General features: G+C 46.0%; 1 protein-coding gene across 2 annotated transcripts in view; it reads left to right on the top strand.

Moving 5' to 3' along the window:
- Positions 1 to 12,135, top strand: part of cntn2 (contactin 2) — a 175,756-nt gene that overhangs the window by 139,076 nt on the left and 24,545 nt on the right. For both annotated transcript variants that reach the window (XM_080209753.1, XM_080209756.1), the window contains exons 13-14: positions 868 to 1,043; positions 4,778 to 4,898. In XM_080209753.1, the coding sequence (XP_080065879.1) occupies positions 868 to 1,043; positions 4,778 to 4,898 (297 nt within the window). The remainder of the gene's footprint in view (positions 1 to 867; positions 1,044 to 4,777; positions 4,899 to 12,135) is intronic.

Genomic DNA, 12,135 nt, shown 5'->3' with positions numbered 1-12,135 from the left:
TCGTGGCTGGTTGAATGGGGAGGCACAGTGGCACAGTGGTTAGCACTGCTGCCTCACAGAGCCAGGGACCCAGGTTCGATTCCTGGATTGGGCCGCTCTCTGTTTGGAGTCTGCATGCACTTCCCATGTCTGCGTGGGTTTCCTTCCACAGTCCAAAGATGTGTGGGTTAGGTGGATTGACAATGCTAAATTGCCCTTCAGTAGCCAGTGGACTAGCTAGGGTTCAATACATGGGGTTATGGGGATAGGGCTTAGGTGGGTTGTGGTCAGCGCAGACTCGATGGGCCAAATGGCCTCCTTTTGCACTGTAAGATTCTATGATAAATTTCTCAATCCCATTCTCCTGCCTTTTTTCCATGACCTTTGATCCCCCTTTCCAATCAAGAGCCTTTCTCTCTCTGTCTTAAAGACACTCAACGACCCGGCCTCCACAGCCTTCTGTGGCAAAGAGTCCCACAGATTCACCGCTCTCTCACTGAAGAAATTCCTCCTCATCTCTGTTTTAAAGGGCTGTCCGTTTACTTTGAGGCTGTGCCCACGGATCCGAGTCTCTCGTACTGATGGCAGCATCTTCCCCACGTCCACTCTATCCAGGCCTTTCCGTATTCAATTCCGGTTGGGCCTGGAGCCTTTGGCCCTCTGGCATTTGATTGGACAAGCTGAGACAGTGGGTGTGGAAGTGAGCTGACCAGTCCGTCTCTCTTCCACCTCCCTCACTCACCCTGCCGAGTAACGTAAAATCCAACCCCCCCATTTTTCTTTCAGAAGATTTAAGCACTTTCTGATGATGTCTTTTCTCTCTCTCTCCGTCTCTCTTTGTTTTATCATTTGTTGACCCCTGCCTCTGTTTGGTCCATTCTCTTGCAGACGCCACTAAAATCACCCTCGCTCCGTCCAACGCTGATATCAACCTTGGTGAGGATGTCGTACTGCAGTGCCACGCGAGCCACGATCCCACCATGGACCTCACGTTCACCTGGACAGTCAACGATTCTCCCATTGACTTTGACATCATGGGAGAGCACTACCAACGCGTTTCCATAGTGAGTATAAAGCAGCACTCAGCATCTGAGCCCCATCTTAGGCCAAGGCAAGTGTCTGAGTTATCTCCATATTTGACAATCTATAAGCAATGTCACAACATTGATTTAGACATATCTGAAAATAAACTTTGATTAGCTAATCATTAGTTGTGTGGTAGATGAAGCTAGTCCCAATTGCCCACGTTTGGCCAATATCTTTCTATACCCATCTTACCCATATAACTGTCCAAATGCTTTGTAAAAGACAAAATTGTACCCACCTCTACTACTACCTCTGGCAGCTCATTCCAGACACTTACCACCCTCTGTGTGAAAAAATTGCTCCTCTGAACTCTTCTGTGTCCCTTTCCTCTCCCCTTAAACCTATGCCCTCTAGTTTTAGACTCCCCAACCTTTGGGAAAAGATGTTGACTAACTGCAGGAGTTCTAGGGGTCCAATTCATAGCTCCTTGAAAATGGAGTCACAGATGGACAGCGTGGTGAAGAAGGTTTCATCGGTCAGAACATTGAATACAGGAGTTGGGATGCCTTGTTGAAGTTGTACAATGTAAGGCCACACTTGGGATACTGTCTACAGTTCTGGTCACCCTATTGGAGAGAAAATATTATTAAACTAGAAAGAATGCAGAAAAGATTTACTCGAATGCTACTGGGACTTGATAGTTTGAGTTATAAGGAGAGGTTGGATAGACTGGGACTTTTTCCCCTGGAACATGGGAGGCCTAGGGGTGACCTTATAGAGGTCTATAAAATAATGAGGGGCACAGATCAGCTAGATAGTCAATATCTTTTCCCAAAGGTAGGGGAGTCTAAAACTAGAGGGCATAGGTTTAAGATGAGAGGGGAGAGATACAAAAGGTTTTAGAGGGGCAATTTTTTCACACAGGAGGTGTTGAGTGTCTGAAACAAGCTGCCAGAGATAGTGGTAGAGGCAGATTTGTCTTTTAAAAAGTATTTAGACAGTTACATGGGTAAGATGGGTATAGAGGGATATGGGTTAAATGCGTGAAATTGGGTCTAACTTAGAGGTTTAAAAAAAAGGGCAGCATGGACAAGTTGAGCCAAAGGGCCTGTTTACATGTTGTAAATTTCTACCTTTCTATGACTAATAACAAGCATTCTCATTATAATAACTCAGAGTTGGCTGTAAAAGAATGGTGCTTTATTGCACAAAATAAAGTAAAGCAAAACCACAAGCCTGTGATGGACACAACAGGTCCCAAATGGGACAATACAATAATGCACCTACTCATGGGCCTGCTTTATAAAAGGCACAATATATACCAATCATCGGGGAGTTTGTATTCTAAAGGTCCAACCAGGAGATGAATCAATGATTCCTTTGCAAGTTCTGAAGGTTATCACAAACATTAAAAGAGGATTTTCTGCTGTAAAATAGTTGGCTTAGAGTCTTCTTTACTGGATAAACATTGAAAGTAGAAGTAAGAATAGGCCATTTGGCCCTTCGAGCCTGCTCCACCATTCATTGTGATCATGGCTGATCCTCTATCTCAATTCCATGTTCCCACTTTTGTCCCATGCCTCCTGGTGCCATTACAATCTCGATAACTGATCCATCTGTTCCTTGAACATATTCAGTGACTTGGTCTCCACAGCCTTCTGTGGCAGAGAATTCCTAAGGTACTTCAGAAAAAAGTGTAAGGAAATGAATAAGGAACCAGAAAAGGAAAGATTAGGAGAAGTAACTGAAAGCTTCATCGAACAGGGGATGCTTATGATCGGTAAGAGTTGGAGAGGCTCAGCAGTGAGTTTCAGAGGAGACTGAGGCAATTGAAGGCTCTTGTCCTAATATTGGGGCAAATGGACAAAGGGGGTCCAGTCTGATACCTTGTCATATGAGGAACTGTTGAGGGCTCTGGGTCTGTACTTGTTGGAGTTTAGAAGGATGAGGGGGGGATCTCATTGAAACTTATAGGGTATTGTGAGGCCTGCATAGAGTGGATGTGGAGAGGATGTTTCCACTAGTTGGAAAAACTAGAATCAGAGGCACAACCTCAGGCTAAAGGGACGATCCTTCAAGACAGAGATCAGGAGGAATTTCTTCAGCCAGAGAGTGATGAATCTGTGGAACTCTTTGTCGCAGAAGGCTGTGGAGGCCGGGTCATTGAGTGTCTTTAAGACAGAGATAGATAGATTCTTAATTAATAAGGGGATCAGGAGTTATGGGGAAAAGACAGAAGAATGGGAATGAGAAAAGAAATCAGCCATGATTGAATAGTGGAGCAGGCTCAATGGGCCGAATGGCCTAATTCTGCTCTTATGTCTTATGGACATCCTCAGCCTGGTTTGGAAATCCTTCCGAGGCATTACCTATTCTTATTCCCTCTGCAACCCTGCAAAATCTCTTCCTTTCTCCAATTCTGGTATCTTGAGCATCTTCAATTTTAATCTCCCCACAGTGGAAGTAACAAGCTCTGGAACTCCCACCCGAAAGCTCTCCGTCTTCACCACGCCATTCCCTAACTAAGACACTCTTGAAAGTCTGCATCTTGGGCCAAACTTTTGAGCAATCCTGCTCCCCATATAAATCCTTACATGGCCCAGTGCCCAAATTTTATTTGATGTCATCCCTGTGAAGCATTCTGGGATGTTTTACTCTGCTAAGAGCGCTCAGCAAATCTAAATTATTGTTAGTTGCACTTTGCTCAGTAAGAAGTCGCATAACACCAGGTTAAAGTCCAACAGGTTTATTTGGAATCACGAGCTTTCAGAGAGTTGCTCCTTCCTCAAACTATCCTCACTCACCTGGTGAAGGGACAGAGCTCCAAAAGCTCGTGATTCCAAATAATCTTGTTCGAATTTAACCTGGTGTTGTGAGACTTCTTACTGTGCCCACCCCACTCCAATGCTGGCATCTCCACATCTTTGCTCAATTTGTTCTCAATATCAGAGAAATTGCCGGAATTTTTCATCCGCTCACACCAGCAGGATTTCCTGGTCCTACTGCAATGAACAGAGATTTGACTGAGCACCAAATTCTCCGTCCTTGCTCGCAGTGGGAATGAGGCATGAATGGCCTGAGAATTCTGCTCACACTGACTTTGAATTCTTTAAGTCAAAGGACTGTTTCTTAGTTAATAACTGGTTACCCAAGCATAAACGTTGTTCAAAGATTATTTATTAGTGTCACAAGTAAGCTTACATTAATGTTACTGTGAAAACGCCCTAGTCTCCACACTCCAGTGCCTGTTCCGGTACACTGAGGGAGAATTGAGCATGGCCAATAGACTTACCTCATGAAGGAGCAGCGCTCCGAAAGCTAGTGGCGTTTCTCTACCAAATAAACCTGTTGGACTTTAACCTGGTGCTGTGAGACTTCTTACAACCAGCACATCTTTTGGATTGTGGGAGGAAACCAGAGCACCCAGAGGAAACCCACGCAGACACGGGGAGAATGTGCCGCCTCTGCACAGACAGTGACCCAAGCTGAGAATCGAGTCCAGATCCCTGGCGCTTTGAGGCAGCAGTGCTAATCACTGTGCCATCTTGCCATCTCCATCAGGAGAAAAACACACAACACCTGACAACCTGAACAGGCGCTGGGGTGTGGCGACTAGGGGATCTTCACAGTAACTTCATTGCCTACCTGCGACACTAATAGATAAACTACTTGAGTGACGTGAATAGGGTTGGTGCCAATCAATGGGTCACAGTGCAGCCATTTGTACCACTGCCTGATTCACACTGAATTGTTTCCATCCCTCTACCTGCAGCGGGAAACCATTGGTGACCTCAAGATAACCAACGTGCAGCTGCATCACTCTGGAATGTACACGTGCACTGCCCAGACGGTCGTGGACAGCACCTTTGCAACTGCAAAGCTGGTTGTGAGAGGTAAGGATTACCCATTGACTGTATAGAATGTATTTGCAGCTCAGAAACAGGCCATTCAGCCCGTCTGGCCTATGCCAGAGTTAATCCACGAGGTAAGGCCCCTTCCATTCGATTTCCTCTCGCCCTCTCAGCATTGCTTCTATCCTTTTCTGAAACAAAAACAGAAAATGCCAGCTCTGACAGCATCTGTGGAGAGAGAATAGAGCCAACGTTTTGAGCCTGGCTGACCCTTCGTCAGAGCTGAAGACCACAGATACACGGAGAATGTACACACAGTCACCCGAGGCTGGATTCAAACCCGGGTCCCAGGCACTATGAGGCAACAGTGCCAACCACTGCGCCACCCATGTATTTATGGCTCCTAATTCTGGCCTCACGTCCAACTGGAAACACCTTCCCTAGATATACCCGATCAAACCATTTCACTGTCTTAAAAACCCTCACAAGGCCACCCCTCTAACCCTCTCAGAAAGGAACCCAAGCCTGTAATAACAGGGCCAACAGGGGTGAATGACGAGGACACGTTACATAGATGGGGTTTGCAGACCCTCCAGTGATCTGACTGGCCTGTTTCAGATGATTAAAGGGTTTGAAACAGTGGATAGAGAGAAAGGATCCCCTGGTGGAAGAGTGCAGAATAAGATGGCAGTAACCTTAAAATGAATCATAGAATCCCTACAGTACAGAAGGAGGCCATTCAGCCCATCAAGCCTGACCACAATTTCACCCAAGCCCTATCCCCACATATTTACCCTGCTAATCCCCCTGACACTAAAGGGTAACTTAGCATGGCCAATCAACCTAACCCCCTCATCTTTGCACTGCGGGAGAAAACCAGAGCACCCGGAGGAAACACATGCAGACACAAAGAGAAAATCCACAGAGACAGTGACCCAAGCTGGGAATCGAACCCAGGTCCCTGGAGCTGCGAGGCAGCAGTGCTAACCACTGTGCCAGGCCAGTCAGTGGCAATGTCAGGTGCGCATCTTCACCGTGTTGTGGAAATTTGGAACTCTCTTCCCCAAAGAGATGTTGAGACTGAGGCAAGATTTCAGAACTGAGGGAGATTTCTTGTTAGGGAAGAGTATCCAGGGTAATGAAACCAAGCTGGGGAAATGGAAATAGGATACAGACCAATCATGATCAAATTGAATGGTGGGAAACTCGAAAAGAGATGGATGGCGTCCTCCCTGTTCCAAATATCCTTTCGCAATCAGATATAGTCGTGTTATTTATAAAGTTTATAAGGTTTAAAGAGGGTGGCACAGTGGTTAGCACTGCTGCTTCAGCATGCCAGGGAACCGGGTTCATATTCCCAGCTTGGGTCACTGTCTGGTGGGACCTGCACGTTCTCTCCCTGTCCACATCGGTTTCCTCCATCAGTCCGAAAGGCGTGCTGGTTAGGTGCATCGGCCAAGCTAAATTCTTCTGAGAAGACGACAGAGTGTGGAGACTAGGGGATTTTCACGGTAACTTCATTGCAGTGTTCATGTAAACCTACTTGTGACTAATAAATAAATAAACTTTATAAAATAAAGAGCTAGGCTTAGGCAAAGGAAAATGCAGCCGTGATTCCTGCTCCTAATCTCCATCCAATAACTGCCCCCTGGACCTTGCCCGTGTAGGAACTGTGAGATAGAAGATGATTTTGGGTTGGGGTGTAAACCTACAACGCACACAGGTTGAGTAGGTAAGCGACACTTACTGTCTTGGCTAACTATTGACCAGGGCTGGGCAGTGGAGGTTAACTGGTGTCCACTCATCCTCCTTTCTATTTGTTAAGAACTTTGAACCGTAATGAAATGGTTTAATTTGATTTCAACGGTGAAAAGCAAAAAACGGTGGTGGTTCAGGGGAACAAGTACAGATTATTTAAATGTCGTGAACAGGCAGGAAGAATAATCAAAAAGGCTCATTGAATGACTGTCTTTATATCTAGAAAAGTAGAATTCAAGAGGGTAAAGACCATGCTTCAGCTATACAAAGCCCTGGTTTGACCACACCTGTGATATGGTGAGCAGTTCCGGGGGCCAGACCTTAGGAAGGATATGGGCCTTGGAGAGAGAGCAGCATAGGTTTGCCAGAACAATACTTGAACTCCAAAGGTTAAATTGCAAGGACAGAACACACAAGCCAAGATTGCATTCTCAGGATTTAGGAGGGTAAGGGGTGAACTGGCCAATGTTTTTAAGTTATCATGGAGAATGGAATGCAGAAATAGAGACAATCTATTTCCACTGACGGGCGAACCTAAGGGTCATATTGTAAAAATTAGAATCAAGCCTGTCAGATATGGGCTGAAATTCTCCCGTCTCACCCACCGCGGGAATCAAGACAGGAATTAGCGGACCATTCAAAGATCTGTTGAGCTTGAGCAGGAATTTCCATTCTTGCATTGCGTGCGGCTGGAGAATTCCATCCGTGGAATGAGGGAACAATTCTCCGTGTAGTCACTGAGTGGAGGTTTGAAACGCTCTCCCACAAGTGGCAACTGATGCAAGATTAACTGCAAAATTTAACGCTGAGGTTTTTTTTTAGATGGTTGTTGTTCAACGATGTCAAGGGATATGGGGCAAAAGCACACACAAGAGTATAAACACAGATCAGCCGTGATCTTAACGAATGGTGGAAAAGTCTCAAGGAGCTGAATCCTTCTGTTCCTATGTTCTTCGGACCAATGTTAACACCATTCCCCCGTAATAAGTCTTTAGAGACAGAAATCCCCTCACCAAAATCCCTTTATTTACAAACTCTAACAGCAGTACACAGAGTGCTCGCAGTCAGCAGTCTATCTCTGGGGTGTCAGAGGAACTGGCTTTAGCTATGAGGTTCCAGGTTTTAGCTATGAGGGGAGGTTGGATAAACTCGGTTTGTTCTCACTGGAACGACAGAGGTCAGTTGGCGACCTGATAGAAGTCTACAAGATTATGAGGGGCATGGACAGAGTGGATAGTCAGAAGCTTTTTCCCAGGGTGGAAGAATCAATTACTAGGGAGCACAGGTTTAAGGTGTGAGGAGTAAGATTTAAAGGAGATGTACGAGGCAAGTCTTTTACACAGGGGGTGGTGGGTGCTTTGAACTCACTGCCGGGAGAGATAGTGGATGCAGATACGATAGTGAGTTTTAAGGGGCATCTGGACAAATACATGAATAGGATGGGAATAGAGGGATATTGTCCCCAAAAGGGTAGGAGGTTTTAGTTCAGTCAGGCAGCATGATCGGTGCAGGCTTGGAGGGTCGAAGGGCCTGTTCCTGTGCTGTAATTTTCTTTGTTCTTTGTTAAGTCCAAGGCAAAGACTCCCTGATTGGCCCATCAATTGGATCCTTAATCAGGAAGTTCATACTCCAATTGGCCAATGTCTCTGGCCTGATTGAAGTCATTACATCCCCAATCTGGGGAGGCAATGGCCTAGTGGTATTATTGTTAGATCATTAATCCAGAAGCTCAGCTAATGTTTGGGGTCCTGGGTTCGAATCCTGTCATGGTGGAATTCAAATTTAATTTTTAAAAATCTGAAATTATGAATCTACTGATGACCGTGAAACCATTGTTGGTTGTCGGAAAAACCCATCTGGCTCACTAATACCCTTCAGGGAAGGAAATCTGCCGTCTTACCTGGTGTGGCCTACCTGTCCAAATCCACAGCAATGTGGTTGACTCTGAACTTCCCTCCAAGGGCAACCAGGCAATAAATGCTGGCCAATCAGCGGCACCCATGTCCCACAAATAAAAAACAAGGATGCAAGGGAGGCTGGCAAGAATGATGCCAGAGATGTAGCACTCCAGATGTGTGAAGAGACTGGAAAAGCTGAGACTCAAGCAGGGGAGGGTGAGGAATTATGAAGGGTTTTACTCGAGTAATTAAAGAGGGAGTATTTCCACTGTAATTAGATTTGAGATAATTGGCAAAAGAACCAGGGGCGAGGAATTTCTTTTAGACGGTGAGCAGTTGTGAGCGGGAACACACTGCCTGAAAGGGTGGTGAGAGCAGATTCAATAGGAACTCACAAAGAGAGTTTGACATGTGCTTGGTTAATCGAGAAGGGTATAGGGGTGTAAGGCTAATGGGATAGCTTTCAGAAAGAGATAGCCCAAGCATGATGGACCGAGTGGTCTTCTCTCGTGCAATATTATGTTGCGATCAAGAAAAACGGAGGGGTAAAGCGCAGCGATTTAATAATAGCAAGTGATGCTAATGGACATCTTGTCTCTCAGCCTGCTAGCTTTTAAAACAGCACTGAATTCGAATCACTGGGGACTCAGATCGGATTTTCAGTTTTTAATTGATATTGGACTGATGTATATTAATCTCCTCAGCCTCCCCTGTTAATTACAGCTCCTTTTGATGCTGCAAATGTCACAGAGATGTGACATATAATCAGCCGCATGCGGATAAAGGGCTGGTTACTTCAGACCTTCCGGATCCAACAAACAGCTGGTGTGACAGATGTTTCCATAAGCTTTCAGGACCACAAAGGCCCTTTTCACGAAATAATTAAAGGGGAAAGGGGATCCTCGGGGACTGCTTTCCATTCCAATCACTCTCCTAAGCCTTGTACTATTGAAGAAAACAAGACAGGAACAAGGTTTGATTGGGGCGCTCTCTGGCAAATGTCAATTTTCTTAGCCGCTTACAGGCCATCAAGTTGGGTGGGCGTTTTGTTGCCAGGGTTACTCCGGGACGACATGATCCAATATTGGATACCCTTAACTCGGAAAACAATTCCCCTTTGGGTTACCAGCCCTCTAAGATTGGACTTGAGTCTGCAGGGATGGAAGAATAATCTCCTGTGGCATTTACACCACGGCAAACATCCCCGGAATAATTCTGGATTAATTATGGAAAGGCAGCATGGATTTGTTACAGGCAAATCATGTTTAACTATTTGATTGAGTTTCTCGCTTGTCAACAAATTTGAAGAGTCCGTGACAGAGGTAGCCTGGTTACGAAATTGGAGGACTGATAGGAAACAAGGAGCAGTGGTGAATGGATTGAAGAAAGGTATACAGCAGTGATGGGCAGCCTAGTCTAGTCAGGGGGCCACATGAGTGAGCCTCCTTCATCTCAGTGGGCCACAAGATTGAAATCAGGCCTGTTCACTCACAATGACTCCACGATTAAGATTGGGTGGTGCAATGGGGGCACTGCTGTCTCACAGCTCCAAGGACACGGGTTCAATTCCTGGCTTGGGTCACTGTCTGTGTGGAGTCTGCACCTTCTCCCCATGTCTGCGTGGGTTTCCTCCAGGTACTCCGGTTTCCTCCCACAGTCCAAAGATGTGCGGGTTAGGTTGATTGGCCGTGCTAAGAAATTGCCCCTTAGTGTCCAGGGATGCGTAGGTTAGAGGGATTGGTGGGTGTAATATGTAGAGAAATGGGGGTAGGGCCTGAGTGGCATTGTGCTTGGTGCAGACTCGATGGGCCGAAGGGCCTCTTTCTGCACTGTAGGGTTCTATGATTCTGTGTGCCCGAACAGGCGCCAGAGTGTGGTGACTAGGGGATCTTCAATGCAGTGTTAATGTAAGCCTTACTTGTGACACCATTAAATAAACTTTAGTTACATTTAGTACATGCTGAATATTTTGTAATGAGTTATGGAAAATGCTTTATCATTTTTATATTAATAGAAATATCACCAACTTCGAGTAGTAGAAACAAAAGAAATATTGACACTTTCGACACACGGCTCTCACGGTCAATATAGTGAGCAATCAGCAGGAACCCCACTTACTTTATGTGTGAATCACTTCAGTCAGACCAGTAGGAAGAAAAAAACTACGTGAATGGAAATCAGCAGAATGTGCCAAGGCCCTCCCCTCTGGCCTATCCCCAATCCATCTTAGGTAGACTATCAACCCAACCCGCACATCATTGGACTGTGGGAGGAAACCAGAGCACCCGAAGGAAACCCACGCAGACGCGGGGAGAACGTGCAGACTCCACGCAGACAGTGACCCGAGGCCAGAATTGAACACGAGTCCCTGGTGCTGTGAGGCACCACTGTGACTCCCTTCAAAAGGGATGACAAATTGGTCCCAAAACTCTGCTCTTTTCCCATTGCCCTGTAGATTTCATCCTGTGTGAGTATTTATCCAATTGCTTTTTGAAAGCCAAGACTGTCCATTGCCCTTTACAGGCAGAACATTCCATTATCTGTATACAAAGAGATTCATTTTATCTGTGTACAAAAAAGCTTTTAAGAAGTGTCTTTTAGATATCAGTACACTTCAAAGGTTTTCCATCGGGCTTTATAAATAAATGTCAGAAAGCCAGTTGATTTCTGCTGATTTTTACAGACCTCGGAAGGTCCAAGGATTTAAAAGCACTCACTAACCTAGAAAGGAACTTCTCAAGACAGGAAGTGCCCCCTACATAAGAACATAGGAATTAGGAGCGGAAGGAGGTAAATTCAGCCCTTTGAGTCTGCTTCACCATTCAGTCAGATCATGGCTGACCTGGGGCGGGACGGTGGCACAGTGGTTAGCACTGCTGCCTCACAGCTCCAAGGACCCGGGTTCGATTCCTGTCTTGGGTCAGGGCCCGTGAGGAGTTTGCACGTCCTCCCCGTGTCTGCGTGGGTTTCCTCTGGGTGCTCCGGTTTCCTCCCACTGTCCAAAGATGTGCTGATTGGCCTTGTTAAGTTGCCCCTTAGTGTCAGGGGATGCATAGGTTAGAGGGATTAGCGGGGTAAATATGTGGGGCTACGGGGATAGGGCTTGAGTGGGATTGTTGTCGCTGCAGATTCAATGGGCCGAATGGCCTCCCTCTACACTGTGGGGATTCTGTGATCTCTATTTGATTGACAGGTGGGGATTGGGGGCGGTGGGGGTTCTGCTTAAGACTGATTACTTACAACTGACCTCAGATTCTGACTGTACCTTGAACGTAAGAAGGAGTAGGAGTTGACCATTTGGCCCCTCTAGCCTATTCTGCCATTCAGTAAGATTGTGGCTGATCTTGGCCTCAACTCCACTGAAAGAGATCCTCCAGCTTTATCTCATTCTCTCAAGCATCCCTATTTATTTGTCCCCCAATGGCAGCCACGCTTTCAACTTCCGATAATCTCTGGAATTCTCCTCCCTAAGCCTCTCCACCTCCCAAGGATGTACCTCCTTGGCTAAAGTTTGGGTCACCTGTCCTAATAATCTCCTGATGTAACTCAGTGTCAAACGCTGCCTGATGATGTTGTTGTGAAGTGCCATGGGACATTAAAGGCGCGATATTTCACGCAAAGTT

This window comes from Carcharhinus amblyrhynchos, chromosome 22 (assembly GCF_965287045.1).
Source record: "Carcharhinus amblyrhynchos chromosome 22, sCarAmb.v2.hapA, whole genome shotgun sequence".
Classification (NCBI taxonomy): Eukaryota; Metazoa; Chordata; class Chondrichthyes; order Carcharhiniformes; family Carcharhinidae; genus Carcharhinus; species Carcharhinus amblyrhynchos.
This window is presented reverse-complemented; position numbering and strand designations above follow the sequence as displayed.